At 33.1% G+C, this 26,277-nt stretch overlaps 11 protein-coding genes, 1 non-coding gene and 1 pseudogene across 13 annotated transcripts; 5 read left to right on the top strand and 8 right to left on the bottom strand.

Moving 5' to 3' along the window:
• Positions 1 to 2: 2 nt before the first annotated feature.
• Positions 3 to 2,924, bottom strand: NAEGRDRAFT_88178 (annotated as a pseudogene; the record flags this gene model as incomplete). Its single annotated transcript has 2 exons — positions 3 to 2,601; positions 2,700 to 2,924. Coding segments are annotated over 2 exons (2,778 nt in total), but the record flags the coding sequence as incomplete, so codon positions are not given.
• A 264-nt stretch (positions 2,925 to 3,188) lies between these two features.
• Positions 3,189 to 3,259, top strand: NAEGRDRAFT_t752. Its single transcript has one exon. It is a non-coding gene; the product is annotated as a tRNA-Asp (tRNA).
• Positions 3,260 to 3,561: 302 nt separating this feature from the next.
• On the bottom strand, positions 3,562 to 7,049 carry NAEGRDRAFT_81982 (cytochrome p450 family protein; the record flags this gene model as incomplete). The annotated part of the gene is made up of 5 exons (XM_002669966.1): positions 3,562 to 4,370; positions 4,429 to 4,950; positions 5,006 to 5,063; positions 5,377 to 5,892; positions 5,945 to 7,049. The coding sequence occupies 5 exons, from the start codon at positions 7,047 to 7,049 to the stop codon at positions 3,590 to 3,592; spliced, it is 2,982 nt and encodes a 993-aa protein (XP_002670012.1). The 3' UTR covers positions 3,562 to 3,589.
• Positions 7,050 to 7,987: 938 nt separating this feature from the next.
• NAEGRDRAFT_59804 (uncharacterized protein) lies at positions 7,988 to 9,874 on the top strand. The gene has a single exon (XM_002669928.1). It carries the CDS (start codon positions 8,011 to 8,013, stop codon positions 9,856 to 9,858), a length of 1,848 nt encoding a protein of 615 aa, XP_002669974.1. The 5' UTR covers positions 7,988 to 8,010; the 3' UTR covers positions 9,859 to 9,874.
• NAEGRDRAFT_81983 (uncharacterized protein) lies at positions 9,868 to 11,830 on the bottom strand. The gene is made up of 3 exons (XM_002669967.1): positions 11,477 to 11,830; positions 11,168 to 11,392; positions 9,868 to 11,117 (listed from the first exon to the last, which is right to left on the bottom strand). The coding sequence occupies exons 1-3, from the start codon at positions 11,615 to 11,617 to the stop codon at positions 9,891 to 9,893; spliced, it is 1,593 nt and encodes a 530-aa protein (XP_002670013.1). The 5' UTR covers positions 11,618 to 11,830; the 3' UTR covers positions 9,868 to 9,890.
• A 221-nt stretch (positions 11,831 to 12,051) lies between these two features.
• On the bottom strand, positions 12,052 to 13,138 carry NAEGRDRAFT_75039 (uncharacterized protein; the record flags this gene model as incomplete). Its single annotated transcript, XM_002669968.1, has 2 exons — positions 12,052 to 12,892; positions 12,996 to 13,138. 2 exons carry the CDS (start codon positions 13,136 to 13,138, stop codon positions 12,052 to 12,054), a joined length of 984 nt encoding a protein of 327 aa, XP_002670014.1.
• A 626-nt stretch (positions 13,139 to 13,764) lies between these two features.
• On the top strand, positions 13,765 to 16,883 carry NAEGRDRAFT_75040 (uncharacterized protein; the record flags this gene model as incomplete). Its single annotated transcript, XM_002669929.1, has 7 exons — positions 13,765 to 13,989; positions 14,065 to 14,464; positions 14,539 to 15,005; positions 15,055 to 15,182; positions 15,233 to 15,960; positions 16,007 to 16,312; positions 16,369 to 16,883. The coding sequence occupies 7 exons, from the start codon at positions 13,765 to 13,767 to the stop codon at positions 16,881 to 16,883; spliced, it is 2,769 nt and encodes a 922-aa protein (XP_002669975.1).
• Positions 16,884 to 16,938: 55 nt separating this feature from the next.
• NAEGRDRAFT_75041 (uncharacterized protein) lies at positions 16,939 to 17,604 on the bottom strand (the record flags this gene model as incomplete). Its single annotated transcript, XM_002669969.1, has 1 exon — positions 16,939 to 17,604. One exon carries the CDS (start codon positions 17,602 to 17,604, stop codon positions 16,939 to 16,941), a length of 666 nt encoding a protein of 221 aa, XP_002670015.1.
• Positions 17,605 to 17,672: 68 nt separating this feature from the next.
• Positions 17,673 to 19,480, bottom strand: NAEGRDRAFT_59806 (uncharacterized protein). Its single transcript, XM_002669970.1, has 4 exons — positions 19,082 to 19,480; positions 18,980 to 19,028; positions 18,789 to 18,897; positions 17,673 to 18,738 (listed from the first exon to the last, which is right to left on the bottom strand). Exons 1-4 carry the CDS (start codon positions 19,430 to 19,432, stop codon positions 17,751 to 17,753), a joined length of 1,497 nt encoding a protein of 498 aa, XP_002670016.1. The 5' UTR covers positions 19,433 to 19,480; the 3' UTR covers positions 17,673 to 17,750.
• A 354-nt stretch (positions 19,481 to 19,834) lies between these two features.
• Positions 19,835 to 20,656, top strand: NAEGRDRAFT_75043 (uncharacterized protein; the record flags this gene model as incomplete). Its single annotated transcript, XM_002669930.1, has 1 exon — positions 19,835 to 20,656. One exon carries the CDS (start codon positions 19,835 to 19,837, stop codon positions 20,654 to 20,656), a length of 822 nt encoding a protein of 273 aa, XP_002669976.1.
• A 61-nt stretch (positions 20,657 to 20,717) lies between these two features.
• On the top strand, positions 20,718 to 22,486 carry NAEGRDRAFT_53860 (uncharacterized protein; the record flags this gene model as incomplete). Its single annotated transcript, XM_002669931.1, has 2 exons — positions 20,718 to 21,364; positions 21,439 to 22,486. The coding sequence occupies 2 exons, from the start codon at positions 20,718 to 20,720 to the stop codon at positions 22,484 to 22,486; spliced, it is 1,695 nt and encodes a 564-aa protein (XP_002669977.1).
• Positions 22,487 to 22,921: 435 nt separating this feature from the next.
• NAEGRDRAFT_53861 (uncharacterized protein) lies at positions 22,922 to 24,070 on the bottom strand (the record flags this gene model as incomplete). Its single annotated transcript, XM_002669971.1, has 1 exon — positions 22,922 to 24,070. The coding sequence occupies one exon, from the start codon at positions 24,068 to 24,070 to the stop codon at positions 22,922 to 22,924; it is 1,149 nt and encodes a 382-aa protein (XP_002670017.1).
• Positions 24,071 to 24,615: 545 nt separating this feature from the next.
• On the bottom strand, positions 24,616 to 26,189 carry NAEGRDRAFT_59807 (uncharacterized protein; the record flags this gene model as incomplete). The annotated part of the gene is made up of 1 exon (XM_002669972.1): positions 24,616 to 26,189. The coding sequence occupies one exon, from the start codon at positions 26,187 to 26,189 to the stop codon at positions 24,684 to 24,686; it is 1,506 nt and encodes a 501-aa protein (XP_002670018.1). The 3' UTR covers positions 24,616 to 24,683.
• Positions 26,190 to 26,277: the final 88 nt, after the last annotated feature.

Consider the following 26,277-nt stretch of genomic DNA (forward strand, 5'->3'; position numbering starts at 1 on the left):
TTAAGATTGAAAAAGAAGTTTATTTTTACAATTCAAATAATTTACAGAATTTTAAAGCTCATTGTTTTCCTGTGGGTTGACTTCGTAAACTTCAGATTGATTGGATATATTATTTGGTTGGGAAATAATGGGATATTGTACTGGGTTGTCATTATTTGTTACAGTTGAGGAGAGGGGAGGAAATGATGATTCACTCTCTGTCATTTCAACTGAAGGAGTAATTGGATCTTGCATATTTGTTGATGAATTATCAGTTCGAGTATTCAAGTAATAGCTTGGTATGGAAAAGTAGTCCTTTGGACAACGTTGGTTGAATTCTTCCTCAGCAACAATCTTTCTCACATTTTCCTTCAAATCGAATACATCAATCACACCATTCAATTGTTCACAAACTACAATTGCTTCCAATCCCCATTTAAGGTATTGTCTAATTCTGTGGATGGTATGGTTTGGAACTTCTGAAAGTCCTAGAACAGATAAATCATCTACAGAAGAACCAAATAAAGATTCTTGAGAGCCATACAATCCAAAAACTCCAGTCATTAGGGCAGTTGATTGTAAAGTTTCCAATTCTTCGAGCTGAATTTCTACAGCTTTAACAATGCACGGAAGGACCACTGGACCACTGAAATAGAAAGCATCATTTCTTGTTGCTTCAATGACAGAATAAGATGCTAATATTGAGGTTGGTGTGTTAATGTTTGGAAGTGTAGAATAATTTTCACTCGTTTTTGAGGAACACATATCATCTCCAACAATGGATAACTTTGATACAATAATACTGATAGTGTCAGCAATCATCTGGGAGGTCAAGAGAGAAATATTAGCAGAGAGTGGAGGGATAAAATTTTTGAGTACTTGATTTCCATAATTGAGGAACTCTTTGGAAAGTTTCATTCTTTCTAAACATTCATCGAAGGAGATTCCTTTCTGAGTGTTAGAGCAAGATATACTTGCACTTGGATGGGCACGAACCGATTTGCAAGGTATGGTCAGGTAGTTCTCAACCCAGAATGAAGTTTCATTTTCAATTTCTCTTATTCTTTGTTCATCTTCTTCATGAATGTGAAGGTAAGAGTATTCATAAAGAAGCTCATCTGCTTGTGGGGATGGAGGTAATAATCTCTCGTTATTCTTCTTTTGTTTCAAAGTTTTGATTAAAAATTCGGTAGTTGTTGCCGATTCTTTTAAATTTTGAAGTTTTGAGAGAGTATTAAATTGAGAAACTATTGTAGATGAGTGTAATTCATTCAAGCAGACGAGAAATTCTTGAACTTGGGATGATGTTAACTTGTTCTTAATCTTTTTCGAGAAGAGTATAACTTGAACATGAGAGAGTAATAGATGAAGTAAATGATCTTCAATATCCAAGTCTTTGATAGTATTCCTATATTCTTTCCATCCATGTTGTGAGTGAATACTACTAGTGGTTGTATCATGTTTGGCTACTCTTGATTCCAAATACGATGATACCTTAGTTATGTACTTGGATGCTTCCTCTGGATGTCTATTAGCAACTAGAAGTGAAATGTAGGAAAAACATATTAATACTCGTATTAACGTTTCGTGATCGTGGGATTTAACATGCTTTTTAGCTTTTAAATGTAAATAGAAAGGTTCCAGATATGACTTTGCCTTATTGAGGAGAAATTCCGAGACTTGAGGGAGGCCTACTCTATCAAATGCTAAAGACTGGATACATAGAAAGAGTGAATAGTCAACATGATCGATATCTGAGAGTTTTTGCTCTTTGGATCTTATGGCAATGTGATGAAAATTTGAAGAGTCGTGTCCTATAAGATGAGCAAGTTCTGGGGTTGGAGTTGATAAAGAAAGAGGTGTCAAATCTATAGAGAAATCAAGGGATGATGGCAAATTTGTTGAAATGTGAAGAGAGCTAGGTTTTTTGTGATGATAGTAATGTTGATCGTGATGATTTTTGTGCTGTTCAGTAATATTATTATGATTAGGTTCATGAGTTTCCTCACAAAGACGGTACAGAATGGAGATGATGTATGTTTTCAAAATATTTTCACTTGTTGGTTCGTCATCCACTGTTCCTAATTCGTTTGTCATAAAGTGGAAAGATACTAATGAATCATACAAGCATAAATCTCTAACGAGCTCCAATTTCCGTTTTGCAATTGATGAAGGTTGAATTTGTGGTAGAACTTGCTCCACAAACATACTCAAAATATTCTCATAGGTTTCATATTTTGGATCATCAAATGGTGACTTGTCTATTTGTTGTAATAATTCAATCCTTTTGTGTGCAGGTTGATGTTCATCCCGATGTGGATGTAAAGTTGGAACACCAGAAACAATCACTGGCTCAGCTCCATCTTCCTCCTCACTTTTAGATATTTCCTCATCATGTACATGTTTTACACCATGTTTTTCCTTCTTGTTCTCCTTTTTGTGACTTTTTTCAGTTTTTTCCACAATGCTATCTCCTTCGTTTGTTGCAGTTGAAGGAGCGTTAGAGAGTGGCACCAAAGTCTTGGTTGGTGATTTTGCTTTTCTATTACGTTTAGCCTGTGGATAAACACAAACTTTGTCTTTCCTACGACAATTAGAACAAATTGGCAATGCTTTATCACACTAGTAGCAGATGTGGTAAATAAAGAAATTAATCCATCCAATAATTAATTTTACAAAGATGATCAAAAAAACAATGATAAAAAGCATAGTAAACAAACCTTTCTATGTCCCTTTCTACATTCTCTACAGGCAATTGGAGAATAGGTTTGAAGTACTTCCACAAGAGGTTGATCGGAGGAGGTTGAATTTTGAAGATCAACATTGTCTGTTGTTGCCCCATGATCAAATAATTCTTCTTCATCACTTTCATCTTCTAAATCTTCATCACTATTCACAATGACTTTGTTTTTCGTCGATGATGATGTATTTCCTGTTGCAAACATTTTTTTTTTGATTTTTAAAATTCCCCAAAAAAGGAACAGAAATTATTTTGAATTAATTGAGACAAGATGCGAAGAGTCATCTTGAAAAATTGAGATTTAAGCACATGATATTCCAAATATGAAACATGGGTTAGAGTTGATCAAATGGAAGAGCAAAATTTGAGACAGCATAGTGCACTAAATGAATTCACGTTTTTAGAAAAAAACACAATACCAGAAAGAAAAAAGTAAGCAGATTTGGGGAATTTTTTATGTTGAATGTAATCGGGTGTGGTATAGTGGTAGCATTCCAGACTGTCACTCTGGCGACCCGGGTTCAATTCCCGGCACTCGAGATGAAGTTTTGACTTTATCTGATATGTTTGAGTTTTTATTTTTCTATCACATGAGAAATGATATATAACCTACCCAACTTTCAATTTTTAAGGGTTCACCTTAAAACCATTTAGAAAATAATCAAAGATTAAACTATTTCATTTTCTTAAAAATATTCCAAGATCGAACTAACTGCCTCTGTTAAACGATATGGTGCACCATATGAAGAAGGTCTGAATTGTCTTAAAAGATCTTTGATTCAATGAGAAAAGACTGGTAAGAAATCACCTCTGAATAACATAAGAAAAACGTGAAAGGAAGAAGCAGAAAGATACCACAAGTTTTAATTATTAAATTTTTGGTGGAATATAACCTGATGATTGATAATATTGAACTGGTTCAGGATCATTTTGGAATGGTTGTCTTGATTGTTCTTGTTGGACAAAGTTTGGATTGTAAGCAATTCCTGGTTGGTTTACGAATCCTATTTGTGGTTGTTGGTACATATTTGGTTGATAGTATGGTTGAGTTTGTTGAATTGGCACGAATTGATTTTGACCTGGTTGTTGTCCGTATTGTGGTGGAACCTGTCCTGGTTGTACCATTGGTTGTTGACCGTAAATGTTTGGTTGAACTGGTTGAGTAAACATATTGGCTGGCATGTCCAATTGTTGCTCCGTAGTGTTAAAAGTCCTCCTGAAAGCATTAGATCCACTTGAACTGAATCCATAACCACTATTGAGATACATAGTTGGATCCGTATTGTTATCAGTTTGCCCATCATTGAATGGCTGATATGACAATTGTTTGATGAATGTATAGTCCTGTGCGTCACATCTCTTATTGAACCAAATTGTATAAATCCACCCAACGAAAAACAAGCAAAATGTCAAATACCAAAAAGGTGTGGCAATTCTAGGTGTTCTCAGATTTGGATTACAAGTCAGGTATTGACCTTGGAAGTTTGGAGTACCCCAATTTTCGAAATAATCCATATGTGTATCACGTCCTCTATTTGCAATATAGATGGCAATTCTCTCCTGATCCAAAATCTTTTTCGATTCGCCATCATTCACAAACACTTGTTGGGTCATGTCTAATTTGATGAAAATCTTGTTGGTATTTTTGAATCTATAGTTCAGTAAAAATTTTTAAACTTGATTCAACACTGAAAAGTAAAGAAACATACGAAAATTGAGGTGAAAAATCTCTGTGAAATTCAAAAGGTAAAGTTCTCGATTCAGTGTGAGTCACCACTCTCACTGTAGTAGTATGAGTTCTTGTATGTCCGTTGGCATCTCTGGTGGTATGAGTTCTTGTTTCATAGTGAAAACATTCAACAGTAAGCACAATTTCTGGTTTCTCCTTTTTAGTTTCTTCCACAATTTCCAATACTCTATTATTCATTTGAAAATTAATCAAATAGTGATAAGTAGGAGAAGCATAAATCCCAATAATATAGAAAATCAACAAGGTCAACAGGATTGGATAAATAAAAGCTCTTGGAAATATCTTTCCAAACAAATCAGCTCCAGGATAAACAAACAATTCACAAATAATTTGAGAGATTACAATGAGCATGCAAATAATACTCAAAATTGCTTGAACAACAATATTTCCAAAGGTTTTTTGAAGTATGAGCCGAGGAGATGACTTTTTAGTCCCAGAATATCCTTCACCACCACCACTGGATGTTTGTCCCATCAAATTTCTGCTTAACCATCACGTGATGATGATCAACTTTAAATATCAAACAAAATACTTACGGTGGTCCACCTGCATTATTCCTCAACATATCATACCCATTCACTCTAAAAGTAGGTCCTGTAAAAGCCACCCGAAACATTCTCCAATAATAATAAATTTCAAAATTGATGAAGATGATTTTCCCGCGCTTTTCTGAAATCCTGCAATTGAAACAAGCAAATGAATGGTTCACAGAGAATCTGAAAAAATCAGCGAAGGCTTGTCGCGTTTTTTTTTCGTGTTGCTGGAATTTTTCCATCAATCCTTTGAAGAGATATTGATTGTAAAATATTGTTGAAAAACGCAATGTTTATCCAATCAAAATTGATTTTTTGGTGGTGGAATGTGTGATCCAAAAGGATTTATCTGAGGGATAATTTCAATTTAAAACCTTCAACTGGAGCAAGGTTTGGCAAATGTTTGTTGAATTGCATTTCTTGATTTGGATGAGCTAGGTCAATTCTAAACTTTTGGAGAATGGAAATGATGAATGCTTTTTGTTCGAGTTTGGAAAAGTCGATTCCTGAACAAATTCTTGGTCCATTTCCGAAAGGAACAAAAGAATTTGGAACAATTGACTGCATGAATCTTTCTGGTTTGAATTCTTCTGCATCTTGACCCCAGGCATCTCTATTTCTATGAAGTGCATAAATATTGAGAATGAGAAGGAAACCTTTTGGAATCTTGTATCCATCAATGACTTGTGGAGTGGCCAAACGACGAGGTGGAAGTTGTGGAATTGGTGGATAAATTCTCAAATTTTCCTTAATGACACAATCCAAATATTTCATACTTTGAATCTTTTCATAGTTTGATAAATCTTCATTACTTCCAAATGTTTCATTAATTTCATTAAGTAATTTTTCTTGAACGTGTGGATGTTTGGCTAGTGAATAAAAGAGGAAAGCTGAAATAGTTCAATAAGATGATGAACAATAGAAAATTCTATAACAACTTACCTAAAGCCACTGCCGTAGTTTCGTGTCCCGCAAGGAAAAACACAGCGGTGTTGTTCTTGATATCTTCATTGCTGAGTCCATTCCCTTCTTCATCCACAGAGTCTACCATCATTTTCAAAAGGGTATCTTCCATGGCAGGATCTTTAGATTTTCTACAATCTTCAATCATTTCACCAATGAACTTGTTAAATTCCTCAATGGACATGTCCATCTTTCTATTTTGTTCTAATGGCAACTTGGTAAAGGCCTTTCCCAAGAAGAGTCTAGCTGCATTTCCCATATTATTCATCACATAGTGATAGGCTGCAAGGGCTTTCAAATTCTTTTCCGAATCCTTATTTCCACGATTTGGTATTATTTGATTGAGATAGTCAAAATCAACTCCCAACATGCATAAACCCAAAACATCAAGAGCCATTCTAGTAGTCAAATCAGATGGTGAAATTTCAAATTGACTCTTTCCACCAGATAATTCTTTCAATAAATCAACTGCCTTTTGAGAATTTCTCACAAAACAATCAGTAAATCTCTCAATCTTAAAGAAGGCAGGATTAATAATTGTTCTATGCTTTCTCCAGACATCTCCATTTGCAAACACAACATTCACACCAAAAAACTTTTGCATATCCTCAGAGAATATCAATGAATCATCCTTCTCCACATCCTTCCACTTTAAAAAGATTGTTTTTGCAGCAGATGGCGTACTCACCATCATCACTGGAATATTCCCAATAAATCCAAAATGTGGTCTGAAATTATCAGATCTAATAGCCCTCTCATACGATTGCACCGTTCCATGATTTTGCTTGAACAAATTCACCCACAAACAATAAAAAGTATTAAAATGTTGCAATTGATTCACTGGAATTGGCACTGGAGGTTTATAACTCTTCTTTGAATATTGTGGATGCTGTTGATCATGAGGAAGAACATCATCGGAATCATCAGAGGCTTGTTGCTTGACAATTTTAATCTTTTTCAAGATTGATTTTTCATTGAGGGTGACGAGAAGGTAGGGTATCCCGATTGAAGCTACTGCTATTGAGGAGTAGACAGCCCACGGAGGTAAATTTGGTAAATTGTCGAGTTGTAATTGTTCTAACATTTTTTTTTGAATTTTTTTTGCATTTTTAGCTTTTGATGAAATTTTCATTAAATTGAAATTTTTGATTGGTTAGCGCTCAATTTCCTATTTGGGAAAAAGTGCAATAGCAGTGCTTTCTTTTGATTTAAATCAGCGTATCATCTAATGGTTCGTTTGTATCTAAGGAAAATGTGCTAAAGATTTTTAAAAATCTGATTGAAAATTTACCATTTTCTCATTGGACCTTTGTATTCTTTAGTAGGAAAACAAGAAAAGTTTGTGGTAGGGATCGAATAAGCAACACGATAAAATTTGTAAATTTGCTCCTAGCCAAATTGGATTATCAATGCATTGATAAATATTCTGTGAAATAATGGGTCTTGACCATTGTTCGAAAGGGAAACATATTATTTCAATATTCTCATTGATTATGTGTTGGCACTTGATAAAGTTGTGTTTGGATTGTTTTTCAATTAATATTTCTTCTTACAATAACAATTTTCTATTTCGAAAGAAGAAACTTGAGGCCAAATAAGGCATTCAAAAAGGACAACCATCCATGTAATGATGTTACTTATTTTAAATATATGTTTATTGATTATCATCATGTTCAAATGACAACAATCATCCAAACTAATATCATTAACATTACATAAATCTATTCTAAACTCATTTCTAGCTCGATTAAAGACATTACTTTACCAAATCCCAATCCTATACAACCCAACTTCTTCACATGTATTATCAAAGTACTTTTTAATACCTCAATTGTTTATTGTAAAGTTGAACCAAAGAAAGTTTTTAGGCCTAATTTGGAGTTTGCGATCCTAGTAAGGAAAAACATGATTTTCACACCAAGAAAGAAGTTTGACAGTGGTGCGAGTTGGGATACTTTCAGTGAGAAGGTGATTGTTAATGTTCCTCTTTAAATTGTTACAAAAAATTCTAACTAAAGCTAACGAAACTGATCTCAACAGACGAAATGGAGCTAGAGGATGAAGTTGTGTGTTTGGAAGCTAAGAATCCATTATCGGTCGCGTCTACTAACAAAATGTGGTATGATAAACTACAACTGTTTACACACTTTACAGCACTTTCGAATGAAGATTCGGATTTATTTCTTCAAGCAAGTGTTGAACAATTAGGAAGAATTTTAAGAAAATACTATCGTATAGGAATGGAATCATCAAATTCCTTTCCATCTACACCTTCAAATCCAGTCGATGGTCCATCAATCATCGAGCATGTCGTAAATCATTTACAATTCAAAAATAATTGCACTCTTGTACATTTGGCAGCTCGATATAACAATGTATTCGTTCTGAATTGGATGTTAACATGTTGCTGTGATGATAACTGTAAGCATGGAGAACATTCCTTAGAATGTCATGCCAGACAAGAGAAATTATGGTCGGCATGTGACAAGAATTTGTCAACACCCTTATTTTATGCAATTTCTACATCAAAAACAAGCTCAGAACAAGCAAATACTGATTCAGATGAAAATTCAACACATCCTTCCCATGAATCAATTGTATTTTTACTAAGTCAACCAAGTGTTAAAACCAAACAGTTAAATCATCACACAGACACTCATGGAAACCTTCCAATTGTGGTAGCACTTCGAAGAAGAGACTATTCTCTAGCAGATTTACTAATCCTCTTTGGTGCAAAACTCAATATTACTGTTGGATTGGGACTCGGCACATCAGAGTCCATTCTTCACAGTGCATGCAGAGAACGAGATATGAAATTGCTGAAATTCATTGGACCTCGTTGTAATAAGGTCCTGTTGAAGAGGAATCAGAGAGATGAGAATTGCCTCTTTTCATGTTTGAAAGATTTCAGGTCGAATCAATTCCAGTCAAGTGCTAGAGCACATTCGAGCATTTCAATGCATTCGGATTTTTTAAGAGAATTTCTTAATATGGCAAGTTCATTGTTTGGAAGTGATACATTTGAGAAAGCATTGATTTTGAAGAATTCATTTGGTAGAAATATTCTGTTGGAATCAGTTGCTTTGAATGATCACGAATCGATGAAAGTCATTTGTCAATTTTTATCAAATTATCAGCAGCAACCAGATCGATTGAATGTCAGTGCTAGTAATTTATTATCAAACTCAGAATCAAGCTCGTCAGATTCTGATTTTTCACCTTCTACTTTGACTAGTTCATTTTCTTCACCAATTTCTAGATCTAAATCTGCAAAAAGCTCAAATTCTTTATTGGAAACTATTGTATTCGATACTGACAAGCAAGGAAATAGTATTCTTCATATTATAGCAGGTGCAGTTATCAAGTCAATTGAAAATCTTGAGGATTTCATGTGGTTGTTCGATGGAATGAAATGGCTAATGATATGGATGGAAAATAATTTTAAACCTAGTTCAGGATTGGATTCTCCTCTTTCTCCTTTGATGCATTCGAATGCGCCAATTCAGTTATCTGTATTTACAAAAGCACACAAGAATTCTGAAGGATTGACAGTTTCAGATTTGATTTCTAATGCAAGGAGAAGTGACAAGACAGAATGGGCAGTCTCAGTAGTTTCAGAAAAGATGAAAGAAACCATTCGAAAGTGGAAAAAGCTCGACAATCATGACATTATCGGTGAAGATCACAATGATGATGCAGCAAGCGATTCAAGTTTGGTAATTGGAAGAAAATCCAATGCTAGATTTTCCAAGTCTTTTCCAGCTGGTGCCTTAACCATGCTTTCTTCTAATCATACTGTTCAGATAACAATTAACAAGTCAGAAAATCAACAACCAACTAGAAACAAACTTGGATTCTTGGCCAAGTTAAAACTTGGAAGAAAAAAGAAATAAAGTATTAGTGAGATACAAATAATATATAGTATTTATTGGAAGAGAGAAGAGTGGATCTTTTCATTATTGAGATACCAAACTTGATCTGGAATGTTGGAAGCCATTTCTGCCTTCTTGAGTTCCATATATTTTCTTCCTTGTTCGGTAGATAATAATTCAATCATGCCCTTCATGTATGATAATTCAATTTGAGCATCTGTTGATTTGATATAATTTTGAACTTCAATGTTAGCTTTGGTTGTTTCATAAGTGACTTGAGAATCAATCTTGGCTTCTTCAACCTTTTCAACTTGCAAGTTTTCATTTTCAATACCGATGAGTTCTTCACGTAATTTTTGAATTTCAGCTTCTGCCTTAAGTTGTTCCTTTTGAGCTTCTCTGGAGGCTTCAGTTTCCATCTTGTTACAGACAATTCGCATATTAGATTTGATAGATTGGTTCAAGAGATCATTGATTTGGTTATTAACAGGTGAGATTGATTTAACGTCGATTTCAGAGACTAATAATTTGATTTCATCAAAATAAATACCAAGAACGGACTTTTCTTCGTTTCCAACATTGACTTTGGATTCATTGAAAAGGTGCTTTCGAATTAATGATACAGTTCCGCTGTGGAATTCTTCGAATGTGAAAAGAGCAGCAAGTTCTCTAACTCTTGACATGAGGGTAGCACAAATATATCCAATAAAGTCAAGCATTCTGAACATGACATGTGAATCTGATTCATCAACCAAAAATTCCCACTTGTAAGTTAACAAAATGCTGAGTTCAGCATTGTCCTTTGTACTGACACGGAAAGAATCAGAAACGAAATCTGGACCTCTCATAATTTTGGCGGCCTTAATTTGTTTGATTTGTTTTGGCTTACCAGCAGACAACCAGAGACACTTAACGTGTTCCTCAGGTGAGAGAATGTATGAGGTTGGTCCATTGATAATTCTTTCATTTCTTTCAGCATCCAAAACACAAACTACTTGTTTCTTTTCAAGACGAATAACAGTAGCCATATAATCCGAGCTAGTAGGTAATCCAAGAGCAGTCTTTTCCATATCAGTGTATTGCTTATAGTACAATTCTTCAGTTGCTTTCAAAATATAACATGCAGGTCCCTTAACTAACTTCTTTTCGGAAGTTTCAGTATCTTGAACATAAATACCTTCATTTTCATTGATCATGATGGCATTAACAGTTTTCATAACTTCAGTATCCTTATCTGGAATAAATCTGGCTGGTCCTTTAATTTGATAAACATCACCGGCCTAATTTAACAATAAAATAAATTGCTCAAATGATTACTAAGAATACAAACCTTCAAATCAACTTCCTTTCCATCAATTTCTATCTTCTTATCAACCAAACATCTCAATCTCAAAGCTTGGTTTGGTTTCAAAATATGAACATCAGTAATAGCTTCAATGACTTCATTTCTATGCAATGCCAAAGCCTTTGGTCCTTCAATAACACGACGTTCACCCATCAAGTTTCTTTCTTCCTCATAATCATATGGATTTTTAATAATAACATATTGTCCTTCCTATTATCAGTGTAATTATTTAACAACAGCGATGATAATACAATGATGATGATCAACATGTTGTATTGTTGTGTGGTCACTTACCTTGATGATTGACAAATTTTGTGTATTAATGATGGCTTCATTGGCTCTCAAAGCAATACGTTTTGGACCAATTTCAATCTTGACAACACCCGAATCATTATCAAGAATGTGTACATAAGTATTTGGATTTAGAACGTTCATGATGATGATAATAGTACTTTGTTGTATGATACAAATTTAAAAAAGAATATATAACTGTGTTAGTGGCTATTGTCTTCCTGTTTTTTTCTCTAATGAAAAAACATTAATACTTGCAAGTGGCTTTTGATCAAAAAAAGTTCATAACAAGAAGAGATGTTCCGTGTGTTGGTTGTGTGGCACAAATCTTCTTCACAGAGATGAACATATGAAAATATTTTTTTGGTCGGTACCTTTTTAGTACCTTACACAAAGATACAACAATGAACTTGTAAAGTTTTGCAAAACATGAAAGAGATCAAAATCATTTTGTTTTGGTTGAACAACATAGTAAGGTACCTACCAACACATTGAACTCTGTAAATTGATTGAATAATTGGGTGAGTATTACAATATGAGTTTACAAAGAGATATTTACTAATAATAACAAAAATAAATTAAAGGGTGTCAAGAGCAACTCGTTCTTGTGTGAAACAGTCAACTGGAGTGATAATGATTGGAGGAAGAAGTGATTTGATGGAAGAGTTAGAGCCTGCTTGGAAATCTTGTTGAGCAAGGTCTAATTGTTTGAGTTCTCGAAGAGAAGAACCTCTAATGAGATAGTCCTCTTTAGTGAGAGGTAGGGAATTTTGTTTTCTATAGTTGATGTAAGAGGTGAGAGCTTCCACTGATTTTACAAGTAATTCCCTTCTCGAATCATACAAGACATATTCGTAATAATAACTAATTCCAAGAAGTTTGAGAGTATTTGGATCATTTGGTACATGTTTCAAATACGTTTCCAAATCCTTAATGCATCTATCGAGTCTCTTCAATTGATAATAGCACAATCCTCTATTGAAATAGCACTCGTAAAAATCTGGATGATTGGCTATTGCTTTAGAATAATCCTTGATAGCACTTGAATAATTGCTATCAAAGTAAAATAAATTTCCTCTCCTATAGAAAACCTCTGGATGGAATGGATTAATTTCCTTAGCTTTTTGCAAATCCTGATATGAATTGGTAATCACTCCTCTATAGATGAAGGACCATAGAATTTGCTTATCAATGGTAAATTCCTTGGTTGGTGGTTTTTTAGAAATTGCAATCACTTCCTTTCCCTTCTCTATAACTTTTGTGAAAAATTCTGTAGCTTCCTTGTACTTTTTCTGGTTGTATCCATCCACAGCAACATGAAATATCTTGGTTGTGTACAAGTGTTGATTGGAAAATACCTTCTCATGAATATCCGATAACAATCCATCCACCTTTTGTCCGTATCTCCGATATTGATTGCTATTAATCCAACAATGATTAATAGTATTTACATTACATTTTACACTTTCTAATTGTGATAGACTATTCCGATGTTGTTGAATGGTGGAGTAATGATATGTACAATGTAAATGATGATGATGATGAAGATTTTCCTTCAGGTTGTTGTTGTCCTATCAGTGTCCTATTATTATTCTTGTTGATGATAAAAGAACCAATGAAGTCTTTTATCCGAGGAGTAACAGCCGAAGAACAATGTTTTTGCATTTTTTTTTAATAATATTAAATTTTAGATTGTCATTTACAAACTTGGTCAACTCAACCAATTATGATTATGGTCAAGGCTGAAAATTGAAAGTATACTCTGTGTCTATGATCTCCAGTTCGAATCTGTCCTATTAATCCAAAGTAAAAATTGGTATTTTTGAAGTAATTGAGCTTTTGAGTCAAATTCTGAGAATCAAAAGAAAGAAATTGGTTTCAAGTCAGATATAGAGTTATATATCTGTTTTTCTCAATCTATTTTGTCTGTTTTAGAATGTTGAAAAGGAATTTCTAACCAATTTTCTTGCACCAATTTTGAATTCTTAATAAAAGCTTCCAAGATGGAACTCATTTGAAGCCAACAAATAACAATACATGGAACGTTCATACAGGTCACTATCCAGTATCCAACAACAGGTCCACAAATTAGAAAAACAATTCCACAGCAGCCCCTAAATCTTTCTTCCACTTTCCTTCCAATTAGAGTTGAAATCGAAGCTCAAACAAAGAAAAATTGTAAAAAAACTCCAAAAAATTTAAAAACAAAAAAAATTACATCGCGAAAATTCAAAATTTTTCTTCTTTTTTTGCTTCTAGTTGAGAATTGATCGGTCCGAGGCTTTTTTATAATGTCGATGAATTATAATTCCTCCACTCCAATGACGATTGGTAATGGTGAAGATCTTCAATTGTATCAATCAACATCGCCTATCGGTGCTGGTACAATGATGGCAAGTAATAGAAATTCCTATGTTGATGATACTTCGAGTCAAATTGCTATCAATGCCAATTTGCAACAAGATGTGCTTGCTGATAGAGTGAAAGTTAATATTCTTGTTAAAAGTAGAGCTATTGTACGTATTTCATTACAAAAACCAATATTTACACTATTTAATAATACTATTTTACAATAATCTATTCCATCACAGTTATTGAAAACTCTTGCAGAAGAAAGACAAAGATACTGTATTTGGATATTGATCATTGTCATGTCCATATTATTAACATTTGTTCCAAGTATTATTTCATTAATAATTACCTTGGTAACCATGGATCCAGATGCAGGTCCAAAACTAATCAGAGTTGGACTTATTAATACTTATTCAAGAGATTCTATGTATGAAACAGCTTATACCAGTTTTTACAGTTCTTTACGTAAAGACGGTTGCTGTAATAAGCGTGATGATTGGTCTGGTTATACTATAGAATGTCCAATTGCTGATTTTAATTTTCTATTGAGTTATCAACAGGGTACAAATGAAAATGTGTTGGGTTATGTTAATTTATATAATGAATCTGCAGGTTTACTTGATAGCGTTTATCATCCTTGTAAGTTTTTTAATTTTGAAAATTATTCAAGTATTGATTGATTTACATTTTATTGATTTGATGTGATTAAATAGGTAATAGAGAAACACCTACTAGTTTATGTAAAACATCACCTACATTTATTAAGGATAAATCAATTGATCCAAGTGAAATTTTAAAATCTAATTTCAAGTATAATGAAACTATTAAGAAATTTAATTCAATTATTAATGTAAAAAAGAGTGAAAATGTGAATTCTAATTTACAATTAAATTTAGAAATAACATCCTATTATAAGCAAGTTTATAATCAATTGATTTCATTAATTCTTAAAACAGTTATAGAATCATTGCCTGATAGTAATATAAATCCCATTACTCATACTACTTTAAGATTTAATAACGATCCTTCAACTAGTTCTCTTATGGCACTTGGTACTACTGACTTTATTCCATTAATTACATTAGCCATTATTCCTATTTGCTTATCTTTATTATTCCCTGTTTTTATTGATAGTTTTGCACAGGATAGATCAGGTGGTATGATGGAAATTATCGAATTGGTATGTTTACACATTCAAATTGTTATTTAATATTTAATTGTAAATTTAGTATGGTATTACAAGTACTTTACATGCAGTTGTTAAAACATGTTTCTTTTATGGTATTTATGTAATTTATGTTGTTGCTCAAATTGTAGTTGGTTTGGCATTCCAAAATCCCTTCTTTTTAAAGAATAAGTAAGTTGTTATTTCAATAATTTAAATTAATTGTTTTAATAATTAAATAGTGCAGGCATTTATATCACCGCATTACTAATTTGGGGTATTACCATCATTTCTATTGCTAATGTAATCTCTGTATTTAAGGTTAAATCAGGATATTTTATTGGTTTTTGTTTGTTAATCTTTGGATTTTTAGGATCCATTGTTGCTATATTTGTATTCTCTAATGGAATAATGCCATATTATTTGTTATTAATTCCAAGTATTGCCTTTTTGAGAATCTTACTCTTGATGATTTTGCCAAGTATGTTAGTTCCTATTGAAGGAAATTATGGTGAACAAGTGGTAATTGCCTATGCCTTCTTAATTGGAGTTACATTAATTATTGCATTGGCTGTACCAGTTGCAAATTTAGTAATCTTGTTATTTAAAAAATTATACAAATTATTGAAAGCTAAAAAATTATCACAAGAAACAATGAAATTGAAGGATAATTTCAATAAGAATTATTCCACAGATGCAGTAGCTACACCACACGATGTTGATAAGGTTGCTGATGATACTGTTGAAAGAGAAGTTCAATACGTTTTAAACAATACAAATATGGAAAACAATGTCATTGAAGTTAGACAATTGACTAAAAGATATGGATCAAAGGTTGCTGTCAACAATGTTACATTTTGTATCCCTAGAGGTATTTGCTTTGGTTTGTTGGGTAACAATGGTGCTGGTAAAACTACAACTGTTAATTGTATTCTTGGTTTGGAATTTCCATATGAAGGAATTTGTACTTGTATGTATATTTAATTATTTCCTAATTAATATTTAATTTATAATAGTGTCTGGTAAAGATATTAACAGTACAGATAGCAATATTTTAGCTACCAGAATTGGGTGTGTTCATCAATTTGATAGATTTTTCGGTATTACAGTTTTAGATCAATTGAAATTCTTTGCTGCTATTAAGGGAATTCCTAGAAAATTAATTGAAAAACATATTGATGAAATTTTGCAAGATGTTGGTTTGACAGAAGCTAGAAGAAGAAATTGTAAAGATTTATCAGGTGGTATGCAAAGAAGATTATCTTTAGCTATTGCCATGATTGGTAAACCTGAATTATTAATTTTGGACGAAGTTACTGGTGGTATGTATTGAATAATATTATTGGAATATTTAACAATTTAAATTTAACTAATATAGGATTGGATCCATTGAGTGCACATGGTATTCATATGATTTTAAAGAAATATATGGAAGATAAGAATAGAGCTATTTTGACATTGACTCACTCTATGGAAGAAACTGAAATTTTGTGTGATAAAGTTGGTATTCTCGTTAATGGTGAAATGAAAACTATTGGAACACTTCACGAGTTAAAGACCAAGTATGGTAAAGGTTACAAGTTATACGTCCAAACATCAAGTACAGAATATAATGAAGTTGCTAGAAATTATGTTCAAACCTCATTGGTTGAAAATGGAATTCCACCTAATTTAATTTCACACAATGAAACTTTTGCAAACAGATTGGAATTTAGAATTGGTAATCATCAAAACGATAGCAAACAATTATTAGAAACTCTATTCAAAGTAATGACTAGAAAGGAAGCTAAGCATGCATTCATTGTCGATTGGACTTGTACAATGGCATCATTGGAAGAAGTTTTTATTAGAAAAGTTAAATGGCAATATGAAAATGATACTGTTCAACAATAAATTATTAAAATTAATTGAACTCCACAAATCCAATATTATTTCTCAATTCAAAAGATTATTCTGATTTTAATGATACAGTTTCTGGTTTCTTCAATAGTTTAATCAACAAGTAGATTAAATAATGCAAAATTGATGCCAAAATGACAGCAAAAACACAGAAAATTCCAAATTCCAAGAATGACCAAGAAGCCATGAATGGATAAGGCCAATATCCCTTCATGTGTTTTGAAAGTCCAGTAAAACTGAGATAGGCCACTGGAATACACAATACCATATAGAATTTTCTCTTCCAAATTCCATGTAAAACATCACTTGTTGATCTAACAAGAATCAACTCTATCAACACCAAAATTCCAGGCACAGTATGATGTAAATGATTCAATCCATCAGGATAGTACATTCCCTTCGGAACCATATTCTCAGGATCAAGCCAATAAATACTCCAAAACAAGGAAACTGTAGCGAGAGCCATCAATAAAGTCAAATGGAATAAATCATTTAATATACTATTTGATGATCGTTGATTTTTTGTATTGCCACCAAACAAGCCTTCCAACAATGATAATCCGAAATAAATAACTTGAACACAACCAGTCCACAAGGTGAACATTTTCAAAATCATTGATAATGATAAAATTCCAATAAGATGCATCCAATAGAAGGCAGCTAATTGAGAGGAAATAGCCACGAAATGAAAAAGCAGGGTGAGTCCTTTAGCCATTTTTTTATATTTGTTTTTCCGATCTCTTCCGACAAGAATTAGTGCGATTAATGCGATTCAAACTCCTTAATCAATATTCCCTTATTTATTGATATGATGGATTAGTAGAGAATGGATGGTTTGCAGTATTTGAGTTATTAGAGGAATTATTCTTCCTTCTTATCAGAAATTTCAGTAATTTCACTTGATGGATTTACAGTTGAGTGTGGAAGCCAATCTGGAATTTTAACACCACCTTGTAATTGGATTCCTTCAAGCATTGGAGCAAAGGATTGAACCATCTTGATAATTGATTGCATTGAGTCAGAATTCTTATCAGCATCACTTCCAGTATTCCAAATGTTGATTTTTGGATTAAGTCCCTTAACAGCTTCAGCACTTTGCTTGGCCAATTCAGGATACAATCCACTATTCAAACCGAGGTAGAATTGAGTGAGAACTGGGTTTCTGCCACATGATTCGTAAATCATCTTGAGACCGTTGGCTTGAGCTTGCAAAGTGAGTTCAATAGCTTCGGCCTTCTTTCTTTCGGAATAGAAATGAGCATCGGCCATTCTTTCTTGAGCTTCAGCATCAACAATTGCCTTTGATAAACTTTCACTTCTCATAAATTCAAGTTGTTGTTCCTTCAATTTAGTATTGACAGATCTTTGCAATTCAGCTTGACGTTCCTTGGCAGCCATGTGAGATTCAATCTTGGCAATTTCTGACTTTCTAAGATTTTCAGCTTTAATAATTTCAAGTTCAGCATTAGAAATGGAGACTGATTTGGCATTTTCGTTTTCTGACAATCTAGCCTCTTGTTCCAATTGAGCCATTCTAATTCTGGTATCTCTACGATTCAATTCCATTGTAACATCACCTTCCTTCTTGGCTTCACTGACATCGGCTTGTGATTGATAGTTGGCCTTTTCAATGGCAATTTGCTTTCTATATTCAAAGTACTTGTTTCTTTCGTCATAGTCAGACATTTCCTTAATGTTGGCATTGAAAATTGTCAAACCCAACAAGTTCAAATCCTTTTCAATAGAAGCAACAACTTCTTCCTTAAATCTTTCCTTTGAATTGAACATTTCTTCCACAGTTAATTTAGCAGTCAATCCTCTGGTTTCACCTTCAATAATACCAGCAATCCTATGATGAAAAATTTGATATTTCCAAAATTTAAAATTATTAAAACTTACAATGTTTCAATTTCCTTTGGAGTTGCTTCAGTAATCTTTTGACAATATTTGATAAATCCTTCCATTCCCTTATCAGTATTTGGATCGATAGGACCAATTGTGAAAGTAACTAATTCCCAAAATTAATAATAATTAAAATAAGAGTTCAATGATCGAATCAACTCATTTTCACAATAGTTTAAACTACTTACCTGGCAAGTTGAATTCAACCTTTTCCTTACTCATATTGTGCAAATTGAACTATTTCACAAAAAACACAATTTCTAATAAATTTTTCAAATATAATAACTTACAGTATAAGTCTTTGGATTCATATTAACATATACATGCTTTTGCAATGGCCAAACAACAGCCTTCTTTGAAACACTCATATTTGTAATACCAATACCTGTTCTAACTAAATATTGATTAGGCTGACAAATCTTATATCTAGAAACAGCCAATGCCAAAGCAGCAGCTCCTAACAAGACTGTAGTAATAGTCTTCTTTGGAATTCTACTATCGGATGATGATCCATTATTATTACCATCTGATGATGATCCTCTGAAAGAATCATTTGAATTATTTAAAGCAGCATCTTGATTTTCATTATCATGATCGCCATAACTTGTTGGATCTCTCTGTGCTTTCTTCTTTCCGAACATTTTTCAAAAAATTATTATTTTACAGCGAACGATGAAACTCTATTTTTTTTTGATTGGAAATTTGATGATGACAATTATTTCAATCAATTTTTATTTGATTTTATTGTTCTGGTGAAGTTCATCTATTACAATTCAATCAAAGTTTAATTAAACTATTTTAATCGGATCTTGATGGAATCAATCTATTTGATCATGGTGTGTTTCATCATAAAGATCTTGACACTACTGACACAACCCATGTGAGATTACTTCATACTCGGAAGCAAACATGTCTCAGTCTCATTAGAAGCTTAATAATCTCCTGCTTCTTCTTACTTGCTGTTAATCATGAATTTTGGAAAAAGTCCTTCGAAAATTCCTCCAACAAGATTCCAATTCAACTCGAAAAACTCCTTAAAAAAAATGAGCAAACATTCCAACACTGAAAAATATCCGCTTCTCACAACTACTTCACAACATGCCTCCACACTTCGGAAATCGATTTACTACAAGCCAAGCTCAAAGGAGAGCAAATCTAATCGAAGGTCTTTATCAACAAGAGCAAAAAATTCAACACTGATTAGCAACACTAATTCATCAGATTTTCAAATTAGAAGAAATTCGAATGAAATGTTTTCTAATGATATTCTATGGGAAATTTTCTCATATCTTTCGATAGAGAGAATTGAATTGCTGGATTCTATCGATTCTAAAGTGTTGGTTTCCAACTTGTCAGCTCTTGCCAAGTTGGGCTCTGCATGTCAACAATTCAGAAATGTCATGAATGAGAGCAAATGTTGGGATGTGCTGTTCGAGCATTATGTATTTTTCTGCAGTGGAGAATATCATGGTTTGGCAAATCCAATGCTGTATTACAAGGCCCAGAGAAACAAGTTTGGAGATATGATATTGACATCCTGTCAAAAGAAACATTTCGTCATGTATGGAATTATGTTTGATTATATACGAAAGAGGCAATTATTTTCATCTCAATTCATGTCTGGATTAGTCAACAAGACCATCCATTCAATAGATTTCAAACACTACCCTCAGAGAAATATCATTCGAGCAACCAAATCAAGTAACTCTCATATTGATCCATTATTTGCAAAGAGATGCCTTAGAAATCGAATAGAATCTCCAGAAAATAATAAGCAGAATCATGAAGTTTCACCAATTACTTCCTTCTCAATGAGGATTTTGTGTGGTTCAATATGTGGTGCGATTTTTTCTCCTTATGCTTAATTCAAAAATTCCCGCCATTTTCCAAATCAAAACTTGTGCTTAAATTAATAAATCAAAAAAAATGAAAAGAAACCATTCTGAAAGCATACCAACTGCAAAAAAGCAAAAAACTGGCGAGAATAAATTTATTGAGAATGTGCACTTGTCAGTCTCATTGGAACTTATTTCCGAATTTTATAATGTTAGCGAAAAAACATTCAAACCCTCAAAGTCCAAACTCCGAGCCATCCTAAAAAAACATCAAGTGGCAAACATTAAGGAAATCGAAAATCTAAAACTTCCAGCCCATTTTACTTTTACAACAAAGAGGATGGAAACTATTTTTAAATATACCTTGCACGGATTTGGTATTACACTAAACAATTGCCAAACAAATCCTCTATTCGAAGAAAAGAAGGAAACCATCGAGAATATTCTAAGTTTATTACTCTCCTATCTTCAGAGCTCTGATATTGTGAGCCTTATTGACAAACTGAAAAAGGAAGGGCTAGTATTGAACAGGAAATATGAAGATTACAAATATAATGTTGAAATGCCTCTAAATAGTGATACCCTCAGACTAAAAACAATAGATAATTTAATTTTCAGCTCAATTATCCCTCCATTTCGAGATTCTATAGATACTACAAGCGAAATGGAACTTTCTAGATTGTATTTCACACCAATGCTTAGCTTTACCTCTATTTTTTCTGATTGCTCTGGTGGATCGTAAGTTTTATATTCTGCATGCTAACAATATCAATCAGAAATTCCAGTATTAAGGATTTTGTTCATGTGGACAGTTTGGAAGCCAATCTACAGACCAGTATTCCAGATTTTAGACCTGATGATTTTACGCTTGTTAGTTTTGGAACTAGTTTTAAATGTATTCGAATAATAAGAGAAGATTCACCAGACACTTATGAAAACCATACTAGCCACAAGGACTTTATTGCCCTCGTATCTCAGATGAAAATGGCACTGTCGCAGGTTATGAGAAAATTGATCAAGAAAGACATTAAAGACTGGCACAAACAAATATTAGTCATGGGTATCACATCTGATAGTGTTGCTTCAAATTTATACACCTTACATTGTCAACCAAAGATGAGAGATGATGACACCATTCTACTTTCAAATTTTACTCTCTCATTCATTGGATCGTATCAGCACAATGTCGTTAGTGATCGCATCCAGCTCATTTCTAGAATTATGACATCTCTTATTTATCCAAAGAATGAGGAAGTAAGGAACTATTTAACGACACAGCACAGCCTTGTACAGTCTACAAAAAGGAATTATTTTTCATTTCCTGTATGGGATAGTTATTTCCAAAGAATCGAATATGATAAGGATTTTGAAATAATCCAAACTCGCTCAACCATCAAAAAAGGGAAAATTAACGGTTTTGAGTATTTCATTAAGTTTAACTCTAAGAATAACATTTATGAAAGTCCTCATCATTATTCCTTTTTAACACTATATGCTCCAACACTTCAGACGTCTGAAGGTAACTGTTCACTTACACTTGCTGGAAAAAGCATGGCCAAACTCTTTGAAAAGATGAACGAGATTAATGTTATGGATTTTTTTATTGATATGCTAGTTCAGCTCTGTTATCTACAGGAAGGAAACTTTGTTCATAATGACATCAAGCCAGAAAATATTGTTCTCTATGACAATCATTGGTTTTTAATTGATTTTGAAATTGCAAAAAGGTATTCAGACTTTGACATTAACTCTGGAAAATGCCTTGGTAATGATGATAAACCTATCACAACACAGAGTTTCTCAGAAGGTACGTTTTTAAATTCATTATATTCTTATCGTTTCAGGCTACAGATCTCCTGAGAGAGTTGATTACAATCTAGTTTCCCCAAAGAGTGATATCTATGCGCTAGGTTTAGTAATATTAGAGATTATTCATAAGGAAAGATTAGAATCTTTAGAAGACAGAGAGGTTGTTTCCCAATATTTGGAAGAAGCTAGAACCAGTGTTTCAGATGAAACCACTAAAGATATTCTGTCAATTCTGAAAAAAAAGATACTCAGATCAGAGAAAAATAGACTTGATGCAATTAGTTTGTACCATCATCTTTTTGTTTCAACTGAGAAGAATGTTAATCCAAAACTGGGTCATTTCCGTGAACAGTGCAAGAAAGTGAAATCGTATTTTGGAAATAAGGAGTATTTCTCCTCTCGCACAACCAAAGAAAGAAAGGTTGTCAGGACCCTTAGTTTTTCAGAAATGTGAATTCAGTGAGATTTCACTCAATATTTAATTTATTATTTAAATATTTTTTCAAAGTACCTTTTGACAGTCTTATTTTGAAATATTACAACAGACTTGAATGCACTACCCTGCCTTAATATGTTTGATCTGTAAATCATTTTCTCTGTTTCCTCTGTAATATATTGGGGTAACGTGTGATTACCATTAGGGTCTTTGATTAGCTCAGCAGCTTTCGTCATAATTATTTCTCTAATTTTGTTGGGTAATAAAGCGATTGTTCGTGTAATTAACTGATCAATAATTGTTTCTAAACAACGAAAGTCCATTCGCCCACCATTAGATTTGAGACAGTAGCGAGCATAGCCCAAATAGACAGCCTTTGTTCCAGTAATATCTAAAACTCTTGTTATGGTATCATTATTTGTGAGATTCAGCTTGTTAAGATACTTTACTCCAAATTCATGCGAGGGTTCTAAAAGTTCTGTTGTCCACAATCTGCCGCCTGCTGTATCTAGACCAGTATAATAACCATCAGAAATGACTATTAGCAACCCGACTTGGCGTTCTGTGTTTTCTCTAACCATGTCAATAAATTGTTCAGTTATTTTCCTGTTTCTATTTGCATTATCAATGATTAAAATTGGACATTGGCCTTTCTGATTCTGATGAGCCAAGGCAATGAACTGATTAATTGCTAGTTGGATATCTGACCACCTTGCTTCATCATCAACAACTAAATTCATGAGCTTGGCCAACTCCTTAATTGTTGTTGTTTTGGAGAGACTTACCAACAAGTAAGGAAATGGTTCAAGTAATCTCAAACTCTCCTTCAGCATTGTTGTTTTTCCAATCCCACTCTCTCCATAAAATCCTCTCATACTCAACTCACAACGTTGCATTGATTTCAATGTGTTGGTGAATAAATCAGAGAATTCATTTGTAACAATAAAAGGATTGCTTTGGATTTGGGAAGAGTAGAAACTCTGATTCAATCTAGCAACATTATCAACAATCGGACTAACAGTTTCAACTTTTTTCTCTCTGGAATAAATGTTCGAGTTTAAGCCATTCAGTACTGCAACAATAAGCGATACAACACCCACCACAACAATTCCAACCTCTTTGTATTGTTTTATAAATTTCTCTTTTTGCCTTTCCTCTTGCTTGATTACTTGTTGATTATCAGCACGAACGGTGGACATTAATGTAGTTAATTTTTTTTAAGGTTTTTCTTTATTATCACCAACATTATTTGTTGCTTATTTAATGCCGTTCATTGGTACTAAGTATATCAATGCTATTTTACTCAAATATAGTCGTTTTATTTTTAGATTGAGAAAAATCAAAAAAAATGATTCGTTCTGATCTTTATTCATTCTTCTTTCTATTTTTCTATTAAAATGTATTTTCCGAAGGATTTAAAGAGATTTCTGATCTATTTTATGCCTCCAATGGTATTACGGATGATCATAATGAAATTAATAAGAGAAGTGGGTATTTTCGTACAGTGGAATATAGTGAAATTTTCAAAGGGTGATGATAGTGTGGAAGTTGAAAAACAATTTTTAAATTTCACCGAGAAGGAAAAGAATTATAGACTTATCTTGTTTGTGATACATTCAACTTTTAAGGAAATGAACAACAAGATTGAAAAAACCATTGAAAATGTTATTGAGGAGGCTGGTTATGAGAAGGAGAATACCATGGTGGTTGTTCATTCAGATGAAAGTAATTTCTATCAGGGTTTGGAGTGGTTGTTCCAGAAGAAATGAATTTATTTCATATAATCACATTAGATATAAGAGTTACATTATTTTAGCACTTTGCTCCATGGAACATGTATTCCATTCTTGCTTCATATAGGTCGTTTCTATATGTACATGTGTAGCCAGTTAGTTGAGCAACTTTTTTCGCAAATTCCTTATTATCCATTTCTGCATTCCTAAGATCTAGCACATTATTGCTACTTATCCTGATTGCTTCCAATACAAAATCTTGAGAAAATCTCAATTCGTTTGTAATATATTTCAAAATTGGTTCAGTGGTTTCATTGATAATCTCAAACATGAATGGTGCACAACTTTTTAATTCATCAGGAACTCTAGTCAATTGTAATGCTGATTTTTTCACAGCCTCTTTTACAACTTGTCTGTTCATCTCATGCTCAACAGGAATCCAATTCCCTCCCCTTATACTAATCAAAGCAAGTTCAACATCATTATTTCGTAAATCATCAGAAGCATACGAGTAAACAACGCTGTACTTCTCAATTGCTTTTTTCATAAAATCTCGATCACTTCTAATTCTCTCAGAAGCATAAGCAAGAGAGTGACAATGATTATTCAGTGCGCAAGTAACAATTTCGAAATCATCTCTGTATTCCTCATTGAGAAACTGAAGAGATAAACCATTCATCTTGACCATATGCATAGCAATTTCTCTTTCGCTCATATGGTCCATCGAACTATCTTGTGCAATTTTACGAAACATTTTCATTATAAAAGAAGTATCATTCCTCAATCGTTCAGAAGCAAACATTAGAGCTGCCAAATCTGTTCGTGCAACAAGTTCAAATATATCCTCATCGTCCTGAAATGCATGTTCTAAATTTTCCAATATCCATGCATCATTGCGTAATGCTGTGATTACTATCTCTCTATCATTCTGGAAATGATCAGGAGCTGCGAAAATGTCAACAGGACAAATCTCAACAGCTTTCAACACAAAACTTCTGTCATTAATCAAAGATTTAGATAATCTACGCAATACTCCACCATCCTTTCCAATAAACTGCATATATTCAATTGCAAGATCCTCTCCAATATTTGCCAATCCTCCACAATCCTGAACTCTCTTTTTGATATCTTGATATTTTGAATTGGCGTAACTATTGATTGAATTAGTTTCTTTCTGGCAATTCTTAATATGACATTGTAATTGTTCTCTAATGCCCAACCTAATCAGATCTGGATGAATTCGTGGTAATAGATATTCCAATGGGCTCACACCTCCAAATGAGCAAGTCGTTGTAATTAAATAACCATTGTTTACCAGTTTTGAAAACACTTTTTGAATAGTTTCTTCATCATTGGCATATTCAATAGGAAGATAGTACAAATCATGAACAATAGTTTCCCTCCGAATCAGCCACTTTAACTTTCCCTCTTGTTGTGATGAGAATTTTTCTCTCAGCTTGTTCGATAGAAATAATAGTCGTACTAATGTTGTTGTTGTTGTTTTTGTTGTAGTAGATGAATGTTCATCATCATTATCATGAAAAGTAAAATGAACGAGAGATTTATCTGTAATGGTAATCATCATGCGGTGTTGTTGAATTGTTTTCTTGTATTTTTGAAAAATGAGTTTTTTGAAAAGAAATATTTCCTACAAGAATTTGTGATTTTCCATC

The sequence above is a fragment of the Naegleria gruberi genome, assembly GCF_000004985.1.
Source record: "Naegleria gruberi genomic scaffold NAEGRscaffold_76, whole genome shotgun sequence".
NCBI classification, from domain to species: domain Eukaryota; phylum Heterolobosea; class Eutetramitea; order Acrasida; family Naegleriidae; genus Naegleria; species Naegleria gruberi.

Excerpts from the sequence above, each read along its gene's own strand:
- NAEGRDRAFT_59804 (XM_002669928.1), top strand. The coding sequence starts at position 8,011 with ATGGAGCTAGAGGATGAAGTTGTGTGTTTGGAAGCTAAGAATCCATTA.
- NAEGRDRAFT_81983 (XM_002669967.1), bottom strand. The coding sequence starts at position 11,617 with ATGAACGTTCTAAATCCAAATACTTATGTACACATTCTTGATAATGAT. Across the intron at positions 11,393-11,476 it reads AAAATTTGTCAATCATCAAG|GAAGGACAATATGTTATTAT; the intron begins GTAAGTGACCAC and ends CACTGATAATAG. Across the intron at positions 11,118-11,167 it reads GAAAGGAAGTTGATTTGAAG|GCCGGTGATGTTTATCAAAT; the intron begins GTTTGTATTCTT and ends TTGTTAAATTAG.
- NAEGRDRAFT_59806 (XM_002669970.1), bottom strand. The coding sequence starts at position 19,432 with ATGTTCGGAAAGAAGAAAGCACAGAGAGATCCAACAAGTTATGGCGAT. Across the intron at positions 19,029-19,081 it reads TGAATCCAAAGACTTATACT|TTCAATTTGCACAATATGAG; the intron begins GTAAGTTATTAT and ends TTTGTGAAATAG. Across the intron at positions 18,898-18,979 it reads GGTTGAATTCAACTTGCCAG|TTACTTTCACAATTGGTCCT; the intron begins GTAAGTAGTTTA and ends TTTGGGAATTAG.